Source organism: Cetorhinus maximus, chromosome 24 (assembly GCF_964194155.1).
Source record: "Cetorhinus maximus chromosome 24, sCetMax3.hap1.1, whole genome shotgun sequence".
Lineage (NCBI taxonomy): Eukaryota > Metazoa > Chordata > Chondrichthyes > Lamniformes > Cetorhinidae > Cetorhinus > Cetorhinus maximus.
In genome coordinates this window covers 2,678,713-2,702,289 of record NC_135902.1, presented here as the reverse complement: position 1 = coordinate 2,702,289, position 23,577 = coordinate 2,678,713, and the positions used below count along the sequence as shown (strand labels likewise).

Here is a 23,577-nt window from a genome sequence, read left to right as displayed (position 1 = left end):
TGAGTGTGGTGGAGGCAGGTCCAATTGAGGCTTTCAAAAGGAAATGAATTATTACCTGAAAAGGAAATATTTGCAGGGCTAGGGAAAAGGCAGGGGAGTGGTAGTAGGTGAGTTGCTCCTTCAGAACAGGCCAGAACAGACATGATGGGCCAAATGGTTTCCTTCTGTGACCATTCAATATCTTCTCTGAAGTCTCTGTGCATTGGTGCTGGGTTGGTGTGCTCTTGAAAAAGCTAGAGATTAGCAGCAGTTCAATTCCTTCAATTAGTTTTCCTTCATACAGTATTTCAATATGTATTACTTTATATTTCTATCCATTGATATCTATGTATCAGCCTCAGTAGCAAAGCTAAGTGAATTGAACCTGATTAGTTACATGTTTTGCCTAAAAACGTTTTTATTCATGGTTCTTCACTTAAACATTACACTTACAATGGATACTGTGCTGTTGTGGCTGCCTTGCCGACAATTCACTGCCAGTTGGAGCAGTGGGAAGTGATTGGTTTATTATTTGATGGCCATTTTGAATAAGAACATTTAGACTATATCCTATCGCAATAACTAATTTACACTCCATTTATGCATAATGTATATCAGAATGAATATCTTTGCAGGAAGTAAGAAGTTAAACATTTGGGGAGACTTGCAAACTGTGTCTGCATTATTGGTGAATCTTTTTGAAACTGTAACCTGGTGCAACCCTTCAACATCACCATTGCAACACAAGTTGCCCTGCTTTCAGACACTAAATCCTTTATGACCATTTATACATCTTATTCAGAGTGTGCAGTTGACACGCACAAACACATGTATAACATTATCTGTACAGCAGGCAAAAGATTTATTAAACCATTACTCAATATATTACTGTATATATGAACTGCTTTCTAACATAAGATTTCATCAGCTCATTTACGCAAATCTGTTCCCTGAGCTTTCTTTAACCAAGCCTTCCGGCTAGCTATGTGCTCTTCCTGTTCTTTTCTTTGCTGGTAAACATTGTGTTCCATGATTACTTTTTCTGCATTCTCCTTTAGTTGCTTTGTTGTCCAAAGATTGAAGCCACTATTGATTCGATATGGATTCATGCTAACGGTTTGCTGTAACTTCAATTTGGAATCTATCGTGGGTATCGCAGTAGAACTTAGAAGCTGGACGGCTTTGTCTTGATATCCTATATTGGAGCCAATTGTTATATTGCTCCCATTCTTTTTCATATCTTCAATTGCAGATTGGGGTCTATTCTTTTCATCTATAAACTTGACGGGATCTACAAAGCCTAGTGTCGATTTTGATCGTTTTATCATTGATTTTGTTGTAAAACACTTATCGAAACCGTGAAATGTATATTTCTCTTTCGATTTTTGCCCTTGTAACTCAAAAGGAGCCATGAGTGTTTTGACATCAACACAGTCGTCTGTTGGTTCAACAGCATCAACAACATTGCTGATTTTGACTTTGGGCTTCTTTTTTGCTGTTTTAGGGAGCTTTATCCCAACGTCTTCAAGAGGACATAAGAACCTACTCCAGTCCTCCGCAAGTGAATTGTTGTACAGAGTGTTTATTGATGTTTCATCAAATCTGAGGGAATTGTGGATCGCACCGACAGTCAAGTAAATCTGCTCTGAGGTTCTCGGCCTATAGAGTCGATGTCTTTTAATGCGCTTTAATGAATTCTGCTCACTGGCTGACAGAAATCTAGAAGCTGTTGACAAGGAGTCAGACCTTTTACCTATAAAAAGGTCAAAAGCAAATTAAATCAGTGTGTTGCAGTGCATTAGAATTATTTAGATAAAAGAGAAATTAGAGTAACTGAAAACCTGCACAATCTTGTTACACTTGCAATATCTATGGTCCAAACCCATTGAAGTCTCTGGTCGGGATTTTACAGGGCAGTGCAGCCCCTCCGACCGTCTGGACAGTCGCAGCAGCCCCACCTCCGCCAGCCCTGGATTTTTCTGATCGCCAGGTAATTCATGGCCTGTGGTCAGGGCTTACACTCTGCTAAGGCAGGGCAGGATGTCCTGCCCCCATAATCTGCTGGCCAATCAGACAACTGGTTGCTCTCCAGTCCCATCAGCACCACCAGGAGTGGCGGGCAATGCTGAGACTGCCGAAGACCCAGAGCAGCCAGGTTGGAGCAGGTCCAGAACATAGGTAGGTGAGATAGGGAATAGCTAGAGCCGAAAAGGCAGGCCAGTTTGGTCGGGGTAGGGAAGTAGGGGGCCGATCACAGTGGCAGGGTAGGCGGCTCTTTCATCGGGGGCATCCATTGCTGCAGGGGTTCCCTCCGTGGGCCACCCAATACTCAATCAGGAGGGACCTCACCCATCTCAAGCCCACAGGGAGGCTGTTACTTTTACTGGCAGCGGGAAGAGGCCCTTAAGTGGCCATTACGTAATGTCCCATGCATTATACCTCCTGATTACACACTCCTCTCCACCACCTCCCAGCCCATGGGTGGGGGGCATAAAATCCCAGCCTTTGTTTCATCCTTGTATTCTCATCTCGATGTTAATATTCCAACTTCTTACTAATTCTAGCTTTAAGGAAATAAAAGTTCTGCTGAAGAATTTATAGGATGTTGGTAACATTGCATTATCCTTACAAAACATCAAATACATGACCCTCAACAAATCTCAACACCTCTTAACAGGAAATTACTGGTGTTGTTGTGGGGGTTACATCTCTGAAGTATCTTGGAATATCCTGGACAATGTGATTCTGAAAATGAAAGATGCAGTGGGAAACTTTTTCTGTTACAAATCGATCTCCCAAAGGATGGTCTAGTCAACATACATATCTTCAGATGAAATGAGGTTTGAGATAAGGGGATAATGGAGCAAGGCTTACAGCTATACATTTAGCCCTTATTTTTATATTATCCTTATAAAATATTAGGGGAAATTTAAGCTCCTAGTTCTTCTGTGAAGGACAAATCAACCGGGGCGGGGGGGGAAACCAGTCCATTTTGACAGATTGTACCATTGGTTGGGGGGTGGAGGTGTCATTTTTTTAAAAACAGTGACTTTAGAAACACTTCACAGCCAACAAAGTATTTTGGCAGCATGGTCACTGTTGCAGCCAATTTGCGAGATCCCACAAAAGACAACATGATAATAACCAAGATAAACTGTTTCAATGATGAATGAAGGACAAATATTGGTCAGGACAGTCAGGAGAACTCTTCCTGCTCTTCTTTGAAATAGTGCCATGGAATCTTTACATCTACCTGCGAGGACTGAAGTGGAACTTGAACCCAACCATCTGTCTCAAAGATGAGGCTGAACAATGGATGACCATTCTAAATAGGCAGTATAAATGTGGACATAAGAATTTATATTTGGAACAGTTGACAGGAAGTATGTTTGCAGTAATAAGATGTTTAATATTATAGATTAAGACGCATATATGTACATAAGCCATTGAAGATGGCATAGCACATTGAGAGAGAAATTAATAAAGCATATCATATCTTAGGCTTTATTAATTGGAACATTGAGTACAAGAGTAAGGAGGTAATGTTGAACTTGTATAAGACACTGGTTAAGCCTCATCTGGAGTATTGCATCCAGTTCTGGGCACCATACTTGAGGAAGAATGTGAAGGCATTGGAAAGAGTACAGAGGAGATTCACAAGAATGATTCCAGGGATGAGGAACTGTAGCTATGAGGATAGATTAGAGAGGTTGGGACTGTTTTCCTTGACAAAAAGGCAGCTGAGAGGAGACGATAGAGGTATTCAAGATCCCGAGGAGTATGGACAGGGCAAATAGTGAGAAACTGTCCCCACTCAAGGGAGCATCAGGAACTAGAGGGCACAGATTCAAAACAATTAGCAAAAGGAATAAAAGTGATGTGAGGAAAAATTTTTTACCCAGAGGATGGTTGGAGTCTGGAACGAGCTTCCAGAGAGGGTGGTGGAGGCAGGTTCAATTGAGGTATTCAAAAGGGAATTGGATCCCGATCTGAAAAGAATGTGCAAGGTTATGGGGATAAGGCAGGGGATTGGGACTAGGTCGATTGCTCCTTCAGAGAGCCAGTGCAGACTCGATGGGCCGAATGGCCTCCTTCTGCACTGTAAAGATTCTGTGAAGACATAGGTAATCCTTAGCACATGTGATTTAGCCCCATAATTTTAATGGAGATGATTTTACTTGGGCTGTGGATGCTGGGATAGGATTGCCTCTGCAAAATTTGCTTATTTTCAGAACATGAGAAAATTATAGCATTAACACCAACAAATCCCACATGTGTGTTATGAAGAGAAAAGAAAAGGTGAAAGGTAAAAGGAGGGAGCAGAGCATTTTATTGCCATTTTTATACAGCAGTGAATGATGCAACATCAGCTTACAGCAGTATGACTAGTAACCATGCACTTGTTAGTAGTTCTGTGTTGTTAAGCTGGTGTTGTCCAAGTTGCTTTTATGTTACACAAACACAAGCACAGTTAGTTCCCCAGCATATGCTGAGTAAGTCAGAATGCCAGTCCAAGTATTACAATTGTCTTTAAAGTCCTGATTAAAGGAAGAGGGAAATTCAGTGGTGTTTTAGTTCCTGGTCACTGTCCAATGATCCCCTGCTGGAATTGTGCACAGGTGGATATTTAATAGAAACAGGTTCAGGTTCAGTTATGATGAAGCTCATCATTCTTATTCTAAGGTGATAGTGAGAGCAGAAACCTGAACAAGGATCTCTAACTGGTTGATAAATAATCTCAAAAGAATGGAATCTCTACCCTAAAAGGTCAGGAGCCTTGCCCTCTGACTCTCGAATCACTGAAGCTCAAAATGCATATTGGGATCAGATTGAAGTATTGGATCATATAACTGCTGAGTCCCACTTGTAAGCTCCAAACAGAAATAAAATCAGCTGGCAGGATCCAGGTTCAATGTTATGGCTGATCTGACAGCTCACCATATAAGAATAGCCATTGTCAAAGCATGAATTCTAAAATGCCAGCAGGCACCCTCCAGAGATCCCTTCACTCACTGAAGACACTAAAGAAATCAGAACCACACTCATTCCTCCCCTAATCCATCATCTGGTAAAAAATCTTGAATTCTGTAACACCACTAATATTTCCCTCTCCAGATTGTTCTCCTCATACAGGCAGTTCCTCTCTCGTAAAGATAGTGTTAATGAGGGCTCTGTCATTATATTTAGAATTGACATTCCTAAATAATCAGATAAAAGTAGACACATTCCCTTTAACCAAGCCCTCAATAGAACAGACCTAGCACTGATCAACACACAGAGGACATTTCTACTCACACAAATACCCAGGGAATCCAGAACTTAGAATTGAAAGATATCACCTTGTCAGCGCACAAACCAAGAGCGAGCTCTACCAATAATACTGTTACATTTCAATGTTGTAGACTGCTTCTGTGAAATATAATAGAGGTGTTATGCCTTCAACAACATTAAGACTACTTTCCAGAACCCAGTTACGACTGTAGCAGTCTGTATCTAACCTCCATCCTTCTTAACACAAACTCAAATCCACAAGCATTTCCCTCTAAGGAAAAACTAGGTGCAACAGAAGAATCCAGGAATGTAATCCATCCTTACTCACTTAGCTAGAAAACAGGAAGAGTTTAATCCCCCAACCTGTAGCTTTATGATGGAAGAAGGGAGAGTTACTCAATTATACACAATCCTGAGGGGTCTAAACTTAAGCTTGCTAATGCAGTAACAGCCAAACAGGCCAATAGAAAGGCTAATGCACAGAACAGGCAAACCTGGGTGTGACAATTCAGAAATTATCTTTAGTTATTCTGATTAAGAACACTCCTCTTCTCAATATGAAGGTCCACTCTTGGAGCCTGTACCCCAAATAGTGCAATAACTTCATATGCAATAGTGCATAACTTCACATCGCCCATTTCAGCCCCTCTAAACACAATATGCTGAAATATGACTGAAAGCAAAACAATACAATTGAGTGTCATTTGTTCCCCACCACCCTCACCCCAAAAAAAAAATCATAACTGCTTCAATCTCATGCAAATGCAGAGCAGTTATTCTACCGATAAAATGCCTGCTGTTCACATTGAAGCAGCCCATCCCTGAGGAGGATAGTCACTCCATCCTGATCAATGAACAAGTCATCAGAAGCCAGTCAAAATGTTAAATGTTTAGGAATCATTAGATCAACTGAGCAACAGACATCAACCTCTCCCCTCCCAGCTTGTGCAACCTCAAGATATCCAAACAACAGCCCAGCAAGATCTTCATTCTCTCTTTTATGATTTGAGCCTAAGTATAAAGAACTATTTAGGTTTATAGGGCTCTGCATCTATCTATAAGTCCTGTGTTACCAACAAAGCCACAAATATTTCTCTGTATTTTACAGTAATCTGAGATAGTGTTCAAGTTCCTGTTCAGCTTAACAATAACAAAATGAAATAAACCCCTTCCCACCTTTTAGAAAAGAATCAAGACTCACAAGTCACAAGTGAAAAATATCTGAATAAGGATGAATCAGAGAATGAGTGACAGCCCCAGATCCAGAAGAAAGGAGAGGACATTGTCACTGTAACTTTCACAACAATTTTCTTATGTCCTGCTAAAAGGTATTTGAATCAAAATTAACAATATTTTATGTACCGATTTGCAACACAAGGCTATCAAAAGAAATGAAACCTCTTCTGTGAGATATCTCACCATACAAAATTCTGGATGGTGCATCTGTTCTGAAGCTCTCTTGGCTGAGCAACGCTGGGCTCCTCAAGGATGCCGAGGGTGGTTTTGAAGGTATTTCTGACTGCAGGTCAATGTGCGGTGCACTTGAATACCGATATTGAGAACTCGATTGCATCCCTTCCAAAGAGTAACAGAAAGGAAAATAATATCTGCACGGAACTCTCTGTAAAGTTATGTTATTCAGTTTTTCAACTGTTTTTACATTGATCTTTGATTAACTGTGTTATGCTTTTGATGCACCGTAAATCATAGCAATTTAGTCCCTCAGCTCTAGATGGGATATAAAGAAAACCTTTAGAATTGCATAAACAACTGTCATAGATTTTTTTCAAAATACTCACTTCGTGCTGCCTGCATGCACCTGGCTGACAAGAAGTGTGCATGGTGGAACAGGCCCTCTTCTGAAAGATTTTCCTGTCTATGGTAAATCTTTTCATTGGTTGAACCAATTCTTCTCATGCGCTGAGCACGGATATAACTATACGGCTGTTTCCTCAGTGGGGCCATTTTAAATTTGTCATATAGCGCTAAACTTTCAAATGCTGCTGGTGCTGTGTAATCCCATGTAATCTCCTCAAACTGAAATTTCACCACACTGGACACAGTGTTTATTACTATCCTAAATAACAACAAAGGAATCTGTGGTCATCCCAGAGACACAAAATAAAATACTTTATGTATAAAACCTCCAAACTATGCGTGGCTAGGAAAATATCCATGCTTAACGCGTAGACTGTTGACAGCTCAGTTAATGCGCTAACGATTATCCAGTAACATTCGCAGTTCTGTAGATACTGACACAGTCACTGCCCACGTACAGCAAGGTCTGGACAACATTCAGGCTTGGGCTGATAAACAGCAAGTAACATTTGCACCACACAAGCATCAGACAATGACCTTCTCCAACAAAAGAGAATCTAACCATCTGCCTTTGACATTCAATGGCATTACCATCCCTGAATCCCCCACTATCAACATCCTGGGACGAGGTGGCTTTACCATTGACCGGAAACTGAATTGGACTAGCCATATAAATACTGTGGCTACACGAGCAGATTGGAGACTGGGAATTTTGTGCAGAGGAATTCACCTCCTGACTTTCCAAAGCCTGTCAACCATCTACAAGGCACAAGTCAGGAGTGGGATGGAATACTGTTCACTTGCCTGGATGAATACTCAAAAAACTTGACACCATCCAGGACAATGCAGCCCACCTGATTGGCACCTCATCCACTACCTTCAACATTCACCCTCTTCATTACTGACGCACAGTGGCAGCAGTGTGTACCATTTACAAGATGCAGTGCAGCAACTTGCCAAGTCTCCTTCAACAGCAACTTCCAAACCCAAAACTTCTGCCACATGGACAGCAGATGCATGGGAACACCACCAGCTGCAAGGTCCCCTCCAAGCCACACACCTTCCTGACTTGAAACTATATCTCCATTCCTCACTGTCACAGAATCAAAATCCTGGAACTCCTTTCCTAACAGCAGTAGGTGTACCTACACCACATGGACTGCAATGGTTCAAGGAGATGGCTCACCACTACCTCCCAAGGGCAATTAGGGATGGGGAAAAGTTGTTGGTCTAGCCAGCGATGCCCACGTTCCATGAAAAAATATTTTTTTAAAACTGAGCAAAACAGGTCAGGAAGATCCCCAATTTGATACTCCGCCTGTGCTGAGTTATCTGATTTCAGCTGGATTCATGAGGAAGGACCAATATATAGTGATAAAGTTTTGGGTTCGGAAGGGAGATAGGACTAGCATTCCTGCTCCTAATCACCATCCAATACCACAAACTAATACCCACCCCCCAACAAGGCTGGAAACTTGCATGTGTCTAGCTTGACTGATGCCTGCTGCAGTCAAATAGCCTGCTAGAAACTCATTGTCCAAGATTCAGATATGAATATTTATCTTTGTGCTTTAATGTGATCATGTAATATCGAATCATATGGATGTAAACCAATTAAATGGAAGACTGGGAAGAGATTCATTAAAAAGAAATGACTGCCAATGGATTCTGTGGTATTCCATTGTATCTCGGTCAACTATTTACCTTAAAGTTTTCAACTCACATACCATGATGCAGAAATAAACATTCTAACATAGTAATAAAACCACTCAAATCTTAATTGTAGCTTTATTCCAATAATAATCCTAGTACAAATTATAAACATAAACAATTTTAAATGAGAGATTTTATTTCTGTATCCTGTCTTCCCTTCCCTATTCTAGCTTTGCCCACTCTCACCCTTTCACCCTCTCCTGATCTCATTATTTGAGTTTTGCTGTGGTCAAACATAACCTTTTCTGCACTTATTTTCTTGAATAACATAATTTTTAGAACATTCTGCTTCACTACAATTGTTCTGCCTCTCAGATCCCATTGCCATTTTAAGGATAGAAGCTACAGTCAAAAGTGATGATTGGCCAGAAAAACAACCCCACGAAGGCAAGTTCTTCAGTCAGTTAAGGCCTTGAACTCTGAAGACTTGATATTCACCTCTTAAACATAAATGTCCAAGTGCTAGCACTGGATTAAATAGGTCACAACTGGACAAGATAGAGTAATGCTGATCTGGCTTTGGAAATGCCATGGGTCATTAACTGTAATGTGTGCCTTTATTAAAAGACTGGAGTAAATTGTACATACTAACATGTATGTCTAGAAATTCAGGTCACCATTTGCGTGTTGAAAATAGGGGGAGTCATTGGTGGTGGATTTTGTTGTAGCTCACTTTAAGGGAACACATTCATCTGCTCCTGGTTCCTAATCACCAGTGTCTCTGGGGTTTTTTTTTGAAGCTCTGGCCCAGATACTTATGGGGAGAGGGCAGAAAGGAGAGAATTGTAGCGGCAGAGAAGGCTGGAAATGAGGATCATCTAATTAAATGGCAGGACCTCTCTTAAATCTTTTATCTCCATTTCACAGCCAGATTGAGAGAGAGGGTGTGAAGGTGGGAAAGTCTACTTTGGTAGGCTTCAGCTGGAGAGCAGAGAGGAGGCAACGAGAGAGGGAAAGATTGTGGAGATCACAGGTAAAGATTGGAAAGTCCTGGATTGGGGTGAGGGGGGTGGGAGGGAATGTGGTGGAGGAGGGAGGTGCAGAATGGAGAGTCAAGAAGGTTGGAGTTGAGATTGTGGATCATGGCTCCAATTGCAGAAAGGATTCCAATTGCAGAGAGGAAAGTAGGATAACATGGGGACTGAAGGGAATTAGGGAACAACCCCTGCTCCACCTGGCCCACAGGCAGTGCTCAAAAGGCACTTGGCTGCTAGATCTGGCCTTTCCCACTTCCCTTTAGCTCCAGGGCTTCCTGAGCCTTGGGAAACCTGATGTGCAGCACCTTGTTTTAAAACTGGAAGATTTGAGGCTCACAGCCTCATTAAAATGTTTCAATTATAAATGCATGTCTGGAGAGCAGGTTAGTCACTCATCTCCTAACCTGTCTCCATTAAAACTGGAAGTGGGTGTGTTGGAGGCAGATTAGCATCAGCTTTCCAATTTTTGAAATTTTAACCTGCCCCCTCTCAGCAATTTATAAGACAGTTATGTTTTAAACTGTCTCCTTTAATTTAAGGTAAAAATAAATGTCCTAGAATGGGGGATGGTGAACATACTGAACTCTGCCTGGAGACAGGTTGTCATGGGAACAGAGGCCCAGATTGAAAATCATAGAAACTCAAAGTGCCAGTTTTCACACCTTAACACAAAAGGGGGCAGTTGGTCTTGCTGGACATAGACTTTCAGACTCTCAGACAGAGAGAAAGATAAAAAAAAGATGTTGTTGTGCCAAGCAGAATGATGGTGAGAATGATTCCCTGTTTGAAGAGGCAAGACTTGTAGAGATTTAAAGACCAAAGAGTCGTCAGAGGGTGCCTTGCCGCTGGGAGTCTGGTCAATAGTATTCAGGAGACTCGAGGGACTTTTAAAAGGACATTGGAAAACTCATCATGGTGTAGCAGGGGGAAAGGATCCCATTGGAAGCCAGGAGGAATTTGGGACTTTAACCACAAGGCTACATATCTGCTGAGAGTGTGGCGTAACATATAAACACAGCATGGGGTTTTTAGTTGTTGTTAATGGGGGAAAGTGACTTATCTGTAGTTTAGTGTATTAGTTGCCTTCTAAGCAATGTTTAGTCGATATTGATTGATATTAATTTGTTTGTTACAGTAAAAGTCATAAAATGTGAAATCTTGTTGTGCGATTATTATCTATTATCGAAGGTGGCAATTTTATATATTTGAGAGCCAAGACAAAATAAGAACGCTAACAACCCACGAAGTAATGTGCAGTTTCTAACAGTTTACTGCATACGTACGTATCTCTAGCATGGTGTAGGGATAGCACTGGATCACCATGGCCAGTTGCTCTCATTACTCTTAGACAGATACCACTGGTTAGGTCGAAAATTCGGATCTTTCCATCACGACATCCACTGATCACGCGCAGATAAAGGAATTGCAGACACAGCACTTCCCTAGAGAATAATATTGCTAGAAATTGGATTTTACCATTGCAAACTGGCATTTTATAGTCTTAAAATGTAGAGTACATCAAAACAAACGGGATAATTTTAACCCCAAAGACCGGTAAGTTGAGCGAGACGTTAAAATGCTAAAAATTTGGAACAGAAATCCAACCCCGCCACAAACCCACCTATTTCCAGTAATATTGGAGGTGGAATGAGGGCCAGGTGAGTAACCCCCCCTCCCCCAGGAGGTGAGTCAACCATTGGAACATTTTAAGGAGACCTTCATTTTAAGAATGTTTCTATTTCTAACCAATGTGACCATGTTTCTATGCCTCAGGAAACCCAGCAGGTAAAAGGAGGTGTGGTGTGAAGTGCCATATCCTTCAGGTAAGTGGGTAACTGCTTCCACAGCTTGTGGGCCAGGAGGAGCAGGAGTGCCTCCTCATCCCAACAAGCTACCCTGTAAACACCCACCTCCCCACAGTTAATCTGTCTGCTCTCTGCCCCCTGCGATCAGACCCCACCACCATCTCTACCTCCCACAAAACTTCTCCTCCCCTCCTAGACCAATCCCCCCACCCTCCACGGGTTGCCGTCTCTCCCTCCCCCGCTAGCTGCTCCTCCTTAATGTCTCCTTGCTACAGGCAGTTAATAACTGCAGGGCATAAGGACATCCTGTACTGAGTTTCCATGCATAATGCAACCCCTCAAAATATGCAGCCTTGTAAATATTAGGACCAAAGTATTACGATGCCTTCAGGTCTTCAAAGGGCTTGCTGTTATTAGCACAAAAATCTATTTGTTAGAAATAATTAGAATATTTGCAATTGTCATTTTTCTCCACCTGATTTGTCATTGTCTTGCTTTTCTAACACTTGATTTGTCTATCAGTGAAATCAAGAATATGCCAAATAAAACCAGCTTCAGGTGAAATCGAGACTGGGTTATATTTCCAGTATATGAAGCAAATGCTGACAGTCCCAAGGTTTTACTTCCTTCCTCACTGTTGAGTTTATTCAATCAACATTATTTCTCTACAATGCTTAGTTGAATCATTTCACAATAATGAGGGAGACCCTGATGCAGAACTGGGCAGAAACAGAACAGAACTCTGTTACAGGAGGAAACACACCCAAGACAGAGGGACGGCATGAAAGGGCAATCCTGCTGAGCTGATGCTGAGAGAAAACAAACGAGGCTCTGATCAAGGAAGGAATTGTTGGGTCATTGTGGAAAATAAAAGCTCATGGTGTAGGGGGTAACATATTGGCACAGAGAGAAGATTGGCTAGTTAACAGGAAATAGAGAGGAGACATAAAAGGGTCTTTTTCTGGTTAGCAGGATGTAATGAGTCGTGTGCCACAGGGATCAGTGCTGGGGCCTCAATTCTTTACAATTTATACAAATGGCTTGGATGAAGGGACCAAAGGTATGATCGTTAAATTTGCTGACGACACAAAGATAGGTAGGAAAGTAAGTTGTGAAGAGGACACAAGGAGGCTACAAAAGGATATAAATAGGTTAAGTGAATGGGCAAAGATCTGGCAAATGGAGTACAATATGGGAAAATGGGAAATTGTCCATTTTGTCAGGAAGAAGAAAAAAGAAACAAATTTTCTAAATGCTGAGAAATTGCAGAGCTCTGAGATTCAGAGGGCTCTGGGTATTCTAGTGCATGAATCACAAAAGGCTAGCATGCAGGTATAGCAAATAATTAGGAACGCTAATAGAATGTTATTATTTATTACTAGGGGAATTAAACATAAAAGGGAGGTTATGCTTCACTTATACAGGGCATTGGTGAGACCACACCTGGAGTACTGTGTACAGTTTTGGTCTCCTTATTTAAGGAAGGGTGTAAATGCATTAGAAGCAGTTCAGAAGGTTTACTAGACTAATACCAGGAATGGGCGAGTTGCCTTATGAAGAAAGGCAGAACAGGCTAGGCTTGAATTTAGAAGAGTAAGAGGCGACTTGATTGAAACTTTTAACATCCTGAGGGGTCTTGACTGGCTGGGTGTGGAGAGGATGTTTTCTCTTGTGGGAGAATCTAGAACTAGGGGTCACCCATTTAAGGCAGAGATGAGGAAAGTATTTTTTGCTGAGGATTGTGAATCTTTAGAATTCTCTTCCTCAAAAGGCAGTGGAAATAGAGTCTTTGAATATTTTTAAGGCAGAGCTAGATAGATTCTTGGTAAGCAAGGGAGTGCAAGGTTATCGGGGTAGGAGGGAACGTGGATTTGAGGTTAGAATCAGATCAACTATGATCTTATTGAATGGCGGAGCAGGCTCGAAGGGCCGAGTGGCCTACTCCTAATTCATATGTTCATATGAATGGGGAAGGGGTCATAATGATAGGGTGGGAAGCCACGAAGGGATAGATAAACACAGACCTATTAAGCAGGAAATTAAAAGTTACCCTATCAGCAAAACAGAGAAGGGATGAGACCTTGAGAAATAAGAGCAAAAAGAGGAAGAGAGCAAGTGAGAACTTATTGAAGGAAGTAAAGAGAAACACAGTTCAGGAGAAGGTGAAGAGACAGGCTGTACATAAGAGGGAGACCATGTTGCTCAGATGTGGAAGAAGATGATCATATTTTACCTACCCAATACCCAGCTGCATATTGGCTGTCATCTCACTGCATGGAAGGAGATGGGAAAGATGAGATTGAGTTGTAAACAATCCTAGGACAGGTCACTAGCCTGAAGCTATAGCTTGAGGGGCGCCACTCTGTATCAAGCATGGCTGACTGGGAGACTCTCCCACTCTTACTACCTACCATTGGCATATTGAAAGGATTTACAGGTTTATGAACACACCTTCCTTGGCCATCAAGTCCTGGGATGGGACTCAAACCTGGAGCTTCTGGCTCAGGGGGAGGAACACTACCCACTGCACCACAAGAGCTGCTAAACATATTATCATAACATGAAAAGTATTTGAGACAAACATCTTAAATGCCATTGGTATCTTTCTAATTTATTGCTTCAAGCCCAGCCCAAACTTTTCTTCAAAAGGCACTGATTTAGGCTGTAATAGGGCCCATGGGCTTCTCTGTTAACTCATTTAAACGCTTGTTTTTTTATGCGAGAGTTTGAACGGAGAGTTTGAAAGGTATTTTTCCCCATGGATGGTATTACTGCCAAGCCTGATCCAGTCCTCAAACAGCAATCCTACTTCGGTGGTCAGAAGGAAGGGATCTGGTTGAGTCTTGTTTCTCAATGTTCTAATGTATTAAGATAATTTTCATCGTTGGTGCTGCTGCCCCGCCTGAGATTAAGTCGCCTAGCACAGGCAAAGGATGAAACCTTGGAGTGGTATTGAACATCGAATAATTGCCACAAATAGCAAGTTAAAAATTAGCTTTTTATCTGATTAATCACTAGAATTCAGAATAAATCCAATATTGTTTCAGGAACCTGTATGTATCGCCTTAATTCCTTGGAGTAGGGTTTTCGGACAAACATTTTGTTCACAAATACAATTCACACTGTTACGTTTAAACGGTTCTGAGCAGGATTCACACCTGGTCAGCAAGAATATCTATTTTTGCTTATGAAGAATCAACCCATTTACAAATCTTCAGACAACCGAGTTAGTGAAGGTGTAACAAATGCATTCAGTGGACACACAAACGGCTTGCTCAAATTACAGGAAATGCTTGCTCTGATATCGATGTGTCCATTAAAAATTTTAATTGGAGAAGCAAACTGAAGCAAAATCAAAAATACCTCATGCTTTAATTAAAGATGGAAAAATTGTCATTGAAAAATTGTGTTGAAACTTGAAGAGTCAAAAAAAAATAGAAATTAAATCTAATCTATTACACATGGAAAAAAATTGTCAAGATTGTTTCTCACCCTTTTTGATAATAGTTATTTTTAATGTTAAGCGTTTGGAATAATGATGCATTATTTATGTCTTATTTCCTATGAAGTTACTCACTTTGGATGTTTGAACGTCATTAAACATTCACTAAATTTTCCAATCATACTCCAGGCCTTAATGTTTTTATCCTTGCTTCCACTGACCAAATGCCATTGGTCACAAGACACACATGTAACTGAGTCTGTATGACCAGTCAGAACCTGAATAATCAAAGAGGGAAATTCATCAATTAAAAGAAAAGTAGTGTGATCACATCAACCCTGCCAGAATGAATTTAAACAATCAGTATTTTATGGTGCACAGTGAACTGGGTAGATTGTCTAGATCCCAACTCTATCATGTAATAACATTTGCCTCTATTTGTAGATGATCATTTTTACTCTTATTCTGAATTGTTTTGAGACTATTTATGAAGGATTTTCTAATTCCATGCCTAAAGAAATATGCAAAACTGTCATCCATTATAAAAAGAGAAAATGCTGGAAATACTCAGTAGGTCAGGCAAAATCTGTGGAGGCAGAAAACAGAGTTAAATGAGCAGAATTTAACCAGCCCCTTGGCGACAGGCTGGATTTGGAAAGGCTGGCAAAATGGGAGGCCTGGCACCATGCCATTTTGCCAATGGCAGGAAAGCTGGTAGACATGCCATGCACCAGGAACCCAGTTGAGCTACTTGCACAGCCAATTAAGGGCCTCTTGCCTCCTCCACGGGCCTTTTGTCCATGTCATGGGCAGGGGATGCCGCCACCAGCCATTGATACGTCCTCTTCCTGTAACTGCAGCCCCAGCAATGACCATCACTAGCAATGGCACTATTGAGGCTGCTGAGCTACCGGCCCTCTGATTGAGCCAGCAGCTCTTGGGGGTGGGCTGCCATTCTTAACAGGAACGGCAAACTTGATGGTGGCCAATTAATTGGGAATATGCCTCCCGCTGCTGGCTGAAGCAGGGTCGCCTCCTGCTTTTGGCCCCAGCAGCAGGACTTCAGCATCTGTGCTAAAATCCAGCCCAATATTCAGAACGATGACCTTTCGTCCTCTCATAACTGATTCACTTTTCAATAGAGTGGGAAGGTTTTAACTCCATTCAACCAGTGGAAACTGGTGTTAAAATGGAGGTGGTAAACTTACCACCTGTGCTGCCACCATTTTGCTTGGGACTTTTCTCTGAGCGGCCAAGGTCCTACCTGAATCAGACAGGAGCCTCATTAATCTATGCAAAATGGGACCTACTACGTACCAATGTCACTTTAACTACCTTGCCAGGAAGACTGCTGTGGATGCTCAGTAAAACCTACTACAGAAGCAGAAGTAGCCCATAAAGGTAAGAATTTAAATTATTTTCTGCCAATTCCACAAGAGTAACGTGGGTCAGTGCCACCTGGGCTACAACCCCTCCCAGCAGCCCCCATGATTGATGATTAGCATGCCAATTGGATCTATCATTTTCTTGGTCAGAATATATGTTGCCTCTGAGCCAGGAGCTCCATAGGGATGCCTGACTGACACCAGTAACCTACCCCATATATGTTAATGAGGTACTATTGGCAGGCTCTGTCATTAGCCACCCAATTAACCGCCCAACTGTTAAAATTTACCCCAATGGGCGTCTCTTGCCTACCATTGCCACTGCATAAAATACCCGCTATTTGCAGATGCACACATTGAAGATCTTATATGGTTTTGCACATTTGAGCAACATGGCGAATTCAGCATTGACATGAGGTCATTCATTGGCAGGAAAGTTAAGCAAAGGAGCGATCTCACTGAGCAGTTATTCTGGTGAAGGTTTGGAGTATCCGGTCGTTAAGGATAATAAAGTAGATAGGGATGTGCCATGTTTGTTAGTTGATCCCCGTTTTTCCTTGGCTAAGGCAGCTCAGGATGAGAATAAGTTGATCTCACCTTCTGATGCTTTCCCAGCTCCAGGCACAGACCATGCATTAATCCTTCTTTCCTCATGTTCCACTAGGATTTTGCTTTCTCGCTAGGAAGGACACAACATTGAAGAAAAAAAAGGGATCTAGACACCACAGGGGTGGTATAGTTAGTTACATCACACTATTCTGCTCTGAATACCTTGACTAATGAAGGAGGTTTGATGCACCAGACATAGACCAATCCCTTTTCACATCCGCTCACCACATACATCTCATTGATAACCACAGACAGAACCGGCCTTTCATGCCTGAAGTTGCAAAGGCATTTTCCTTTGTAAACGTCCCACACTAATGACAAAGCAAAAAAAAAGACACATTATGAAGCTCATTAATTATCAATGAACAAATATTTACTACCTCCAGTAGAAGAATTGCAAACAAGCATTCATCAGAGAATGCACTGCTCTAACCAGGATTTCACAGTGATTGGGACTTCCAGAGATAACACCTAGATGTTCAGTTTGTGTATTATTGATTATATAGCTAATAAAGACAATATTAAAAAAGTGACTCATGTAATGCTAGCTCATTTTAACAAGTTTCAATGTGAAAGATTAGACATGAATCATTGCATTGAATCACAAATTATGTAACATTCACTAGATTCAGGAATGTGGAGAAATGAAAACTAAGATTCATTTTTAATTAGATCAGGATTATATACAAGAGGGAAAACAGAATTGATTTTTCAAAGGTAAACTTTCAGTGTTGTCAGGTTATTTATTCATTAACAATATATACAGAAATAATATAAAAGTGTGACATTTTCCAACTCTCAGCTAGCACTATCAAAACCCAGAATAATAAAAATACTGCAGATGCTGGATATCTGAAATAAAACCAAAGCGCTGGAAAAACTCAACAGGTCTGGCAGCATCTGTGAAGAGAGAAACAGAGTTAACGTTTCAAGACCAATAAGTTCTGAAGAGTCATATTGGACTCAAAACATTAATTCTGTTTCTCTGGCCACAGGTACTGCCAGTCCTGCTGAGTTTTTCCAGCGCTTTCTGCTTTTATTTCTACCAAAACCCAGATCCAGCATCGTCTGTTAAAGTTCCATTTCATGGTATGTGATTGAGGAGGGGTAAAGCGAAAGGTTTAATGGAATCCCTGCTAGCATTTGCTGTGCACCACTTATACTGCCAAACAACTCATGCATCTCAGTGATTCAGGAATGATCATTTGTTTATCATCGAGTCACTGAGTTACACAAGATGTAATGAGATTAGTTTCACAATTACAAAATGTAATATTTTTGTTATTTGTAAGTTAGAAGTCCAGTGAGTTCATTATCTTAAATGCTGTATAAGTGGGATCTAACATTATAAATAAAGATATAACTAGTCTCAGGACATAATGTTCATATTATCAGAAGTTGTATTTTCAGCTGTAGAGACTGGGACATGTACCCTATCTATCCTTACTATTGAAATCTAACCCATCCCACATTTTTCCTGGCACCAAAAATTGGAAGCACCCAGAACACTTTTATATCACCAATTAAGTTAAATACGAATACATTTTGGAAGAGCCTGATGCATGTGGTATAACCAGTCCACATCTGCACCTTTATTTCTGACCAGAATTATTTGGCCATATGATTCTTGGAAACATCTATTATAGAATAAATCAATTATTCTTTATCCTCTGTGAAAACATTTAAAATTAATGTATGGGTTCAGAGGCAGCGAGACTGTCTGCAGTGCCACAAATAGTTCAGTGAAGGAGTCTGATCACCACAGTTCATGGATGTGACTGCCATTGTGTCCAAGACATGGTGGGTGACAAAGAGGGGAGGGAGAAAGAAGGGAGCAGTGACCTCTGGAGTAACAGCACTACATGGGTTGCAGGCCTTTGCCTCTTGTCGATGGGCTGTTCCTAGATCGCAGAGAGTGGATGTGAGAGAGGCACGTGTTAGAGGACCCGTCGTGATCCTGAGGGATGCCAGGCGAGGAGGGGGAGAAATTATAATTGTCCACTTTGGCATTCTGCTTGCAGGAGAAATGGGCCCACAATGCCCTGGAAAGGGTCAAAATGGGTGGAAGTGCGCTAGACCTGGACATCAACCTCGGTGGAAACGGAAGCTCAGGGGCAGGCCGGGAAGCAGAGAAACCATTCCATCGCAGATAGAGAGATCAGTGTCATGGATGATGATAGTGAGAAGCACAGAGTCACCCTGTGGGTGTAAAGGAGACACGCTACACACAAAAATGGAAGGCTTGATTGCAAAGGCACTTGGACTAATTGTCTTTATTACTCCATGCAGGTCTCAGGGTGCCGGAGACGCATGTAGTGGCCACAGCTAAAAGACTGCATTTCAGCTCTGGGGAGGAGGGTGTCCATTTATCAGAGCATCACATCACTCCCCCACACCATCCACCAGCACAGTTACATTCATCTCAGTGGGAATGTGGTTGTGATATGGCTCAGGTTCACAATCTAGTCAGCACATTACTGATATGCAAGAGCAGACGATGAACGCTGTGACAACCAAGGGTCCTGATAGTCAGAGGACCGTAGGAGGCCAGGCCTATGCTGGGCCCCAAGCTGATGATAGGCCTCTGATGTCGACCATATTGAATCTGCTGGAGTTGGTGCCGAACAGGGGAATATCTGGCAGAGCTGCCAGAGGCATTGTGCAGATATGCATGGAGCAGTAAATCCAGACCATGAGTTCTACCATAACTCAGGTGTATGAGCACATGGCTTCCTCCATGAAGAAGTTAATGAATGTCATGAAAAGCCAGATGCAGCAAAACACTTTGGCTGTCAGACCTACAACCATCGCCTCTGCATGAGCTCAGTGCAGCAGGTCGGCTAGGCGGGAGGAGGGTGTCAAGCCTGGAGTCGAAGCCAGGTCAATGTCCCACTTTGGTAGCCAGGGAGCTGCCATTACTCAGGGAGGAAGCAGGAACTGCCGACTGTCACACCTGAGGGCTTGTCTCATGGAGCTCCAAGTTTGAAGAGGTGCACCCCTCCCCCTCTGCCAGTGACTCAACTGTCTCCAGTGGAAGAGTTTGCAGAGGGTGCCTCTGCTCTGATGAGGGAGCCACTTAGCATGCTGGGCCCTTCAAGGCCTCGAGCAACCAGAGGACAGTCGCCAAGGTCATCTCAGGTAACAGGGCATCACGCCTAGCAACATGATCCCAGCTCAGCTGCAGATGCAGGGATGTCATTGCAGCAATCGGAAGCATTTTTGGCAGATGATAGTTGCACCATGGTGGCTTGGGTGAATATGCCTCCAATATTAGTGTGTTGCTTCTGTGTGTGATTAAATTGGTGGCAGGTTTCAATCTGGTTCATTGATCCAGTTTCCATGTGGCTTCTAAATGATAAGTCTTTTGCGTCATAAGTTGTGTGGTGGTGACTTCATTGCATGGCAATCTCCCTTGATGAGGCAGTGGCATGGAGAGACAGTATGATGGATGGTGGAATTGTTGGAAATCTGGGGGAGACATCTCCAGTGGTGGGTGAATGTCTGATCTTTCAGGAACCTCAGGAACAAAGGAATCGAGTCTGAATGAGATTCTCATGAACCTTCCTAGCACACTGCTCCAAGGCTCCGACTTCTGGCGCAGGCATCAAATGGTAATGTCCTGCTTCCTCAGCCTCCTCCTCTACGTCCTCCTCATCAGAGGAGGACAACACAGTCTCCTGCACCCCATCTGGATTCAAGGCCTCCCTCCTTTGTTGTGCGAGATTGCAAAGAGGGCAACAACCTACAATGATCCTGCAAAGTCTCGCTGGACCATACTTCTGAGCACTCCCGAAACAGTCTAGGCACTAGAACCTTATGTCCACAAGGTCGACTGTCTTCTCTATTGTGGCCTGTGTCGAGCCATGGCAGGCATTTTATTGTGCCTCTGTCTCAGCACTAGGCTTTCTCACTCCTTTTAATAGCCATGGTGAGAGGGGTTTGCTGAGAATCGATCCATTGAGATCAAACAGATATGGCAGTTGCAACAGCCGGAGGATAAACGAGTGGCGAGTGCTTCCCAGGAAATGGGCACACACCATGTAGGTCATGTAACCGCTCCACATGAATCGAACAGAACCCCTTCCTATTGATGAAGGCTGTAGACTAGTCTGACGGAGCTTTGATGGTTACGGGTGTGCAATCCATCAACCCTGCACACAGGGAAGCCTGCAATTGCCTCAAAGCCGACAGGCCTCTCTGCCTGGCTGTCCAGCTACATATGGAAATGCAAACTCTCCAGTCCTTTTAACTGGAGCATTTGTGACTTCCCTGATGTAGCTGCCTGTATGTCCCACACATCTCCAGTAGTTCCCTGAACAGATCCAAATGGATAAAAATTTAATGCGGCGGTGATCTTTAATGCGACTGGCTTCGGATGCCCACCCAACCCCACTGGACTCAGGTTGTCCTGCAGCAGTGACTCCCTGGAGAGGGGGATGCTTCTCCGGCACTGTCACTCTCACAACTGCAGGTAGTTGGTTTGCGTTCTGAATATTCTTGAACAAGGGATGTTCTCTCCACTGGATTGGCTCCCATGGTGTCCTGGTGGATCCTGGCAGATCCTGGTGGATCCTGGCCAACCACAGCCTGCACCTCTTGGTGCTCCTGCTACCCCAGTCATACAGCCTCTGTTGCCTGGATCTTCCTTCCGCTGGGCGTTCCTTCCACCGTTCATGGTAATATTTTGGGTGTATGATTCCCATTCCCGGAAGATTCCCCCTTCTTGGGCCATTTTGCTTGGATACCGTGTCCAGCTTCGGAGCTTTTGTCTCTCTGTTCAGCCTCTCCCCTACAGAGGTCTTCCCCTCAGCTTCTGGGAGCAGCCCCTCCCCAACAATGCTTCTCGCACCTTCTCTTGCCTGCAGATTACAGAGATTGCAGCCATAAAATGGCTGACCTTCCAGTCAAGGATGTGACCTCGCCTGAAGGCCACCAGCTTTTATCGGCCAGTTAATAGACAGCCTGGGATCCCTGTTCACTGTGTGTTCAATTTGGAGTCATTGTTAAATCACAGCCAAGGATATGCTAATGGAAGATAAGTGCCTTTTTACCTCAATTAGTCTCCCACTACTTATATGGGACTTTTCTGCCTCACTGCTTTGTTTTCTCCAACTAATCCCCTCACGGGCCTTACCTGCCTCCTGCATGCTTCAACACTTCACCACTATGATTCCCACTTTTACGCCCCAGCCCCACATTACGTTGTTCCCGCAGTTCAAAAATCTACTGATCTCAGCCTTGAATTTACTCAATGACTGAGCATCCATAGCCCTCTGGGGTAGAGAATTCCAAGATTTGCCACCCTCTGAGTGAAGAAAGGTTTCCTCATCTCAGTCCTGAATGGCCAACCCCTTATCCTGAGTCTATGACCCTATATTCTTGACTCTCCAGCCAGGATAAATGGCCTCTTGGTGTCTACCCTGACAAGACCTCTCAGGATCTCATATGTTTCAATGAAGTTACCTCTCATTCTTCTAAACTCCAGAGAGGACACTCCCAACCAGCTCAACTTCTCAATTTTGGAAAACCCTCTTATTTCAGGAATTAACCTGGTGAATATTGGGCAAAGTTAATGCATTGGGTGGGATTCTTCATTGGAACTTAGGGATGCATCAGCTTGTTTTTTTTATAAGATACACCTGCAGGGACAAATTTTACTCTAACCTGTCCGGCAAGAGATTGATGGGATTGTGTACAAAGCTGATTTAAAACCCTGACCAATTTTTGTTTCCACTGAAGTCTAAAAAGAGTGTGATATTGAGTGGGGTGGAAAACTGATATTCTACCCGATTCTGTGTTTCTCCCGCCTGGCGAAATTGGTTCAAATTACACCCGCAGTTTGTCTAACCTTTGGCCTTATTGTCCATTCCTGCTGACGCAAATATGTCCTTGTGCAGGTCAAGACAGGTAATAATTCCCAAGTGACCACGGTAGATGTTCATGCATGATGCAGTCTTCAGATCCCACCGTCTAAAATTGACCAATCAATGAAAAGTAGATCTTTTTGGTAAAATTAGTCATATTTCATACTCAGGAGCCAAGTAATTGCTAAGAAATGTGCAAGAAAATATTTTAACTCCCACCTGATGTTGAGGTCATAACTTCCACTCAGTAAAAAGCCATTTTCCTCACTGAGAAACACTGACTTGATGCGTCCGGTATGCCCCTGCATTATAAGGGAAATGTCTTTGGAATGATTGGAATCCAAAAATCTTATTCTTCCATCCGATGAACCCACAGCGATCATTTGTCCCCCATCATAGTGGATTACCCTGCGAGCGTCAGTACTGAGTAATGAAAGACAGGAATGGTTAGACATTTAGTGCTTTAATTTTATGTTTGTCATCATTTTCTCTCGTTTTCCCTGGAAAGTTACCCGCGTCAAATAATTTCAATGGGGTTTAGTTAAATTGTCCCATTGACCTTTTTTTTGTTCCTGGTCCTGTGCCTCTATTGGTGTGAATTTTACAGAGGATCTAAACTTAACAAATGTTATCCTTCGATTAAAAGGCAGGCAACCGGATCGCTGAAAAAGGAGTGAAAACACCCCTGAGCACCAGTAGATACATGTGGCAAAC

The 23,577-nt window shown here is 42.6% G+C and overlaps 1 protein-coding gene across 1 annotated transcript in view; it reads right to left on the bottom strand.

Moving 5' to 3' along the window:
- Positions 1–433: 433 nt before the first annotated feature.
- The window catches only part of fbxw10 (F-box and WD repeat domain containing 10), a 62,045-nt gene continuing 38,901 nt past the window's right edge, over positions 434–23,577 (bottom strand). Inside the window, exons 7-14 of the mRNA XM_078570673.1 lie at positions 23,083–23,286; positions 22,848–22,969; positions 17,162–17,310; positions 15,141–15,283; positions 11,042–11,200; positions 7,050–7,327; positions 6,670–6,825; positions 434–1,732 (exon numbers count right to left, since the gene is read on the bottom strand). Of these exons, the coding sequence (XP_078426799.1) occupies positions 909–1,732; positions 6,670–6,825; positions 7,050–7,327; positions 11,042–11,200; positions 15,141–15,283; positions 17,162–17,310; positions 22,848–22,969; positions 23,083–23,286 (2,035 nt within the window). The 3' untranslated portion in view covers positions 434–908. The remainder of the gene's footprint in view (positions 1,733–6,669; positions 6,826–7,049; positions 7,328–11,041; positions 11,201–15,140; positions 15,284–17,161; positions 17,311–22,847; positions 22,970–23,082; positions 23,287–23,577) is intronic.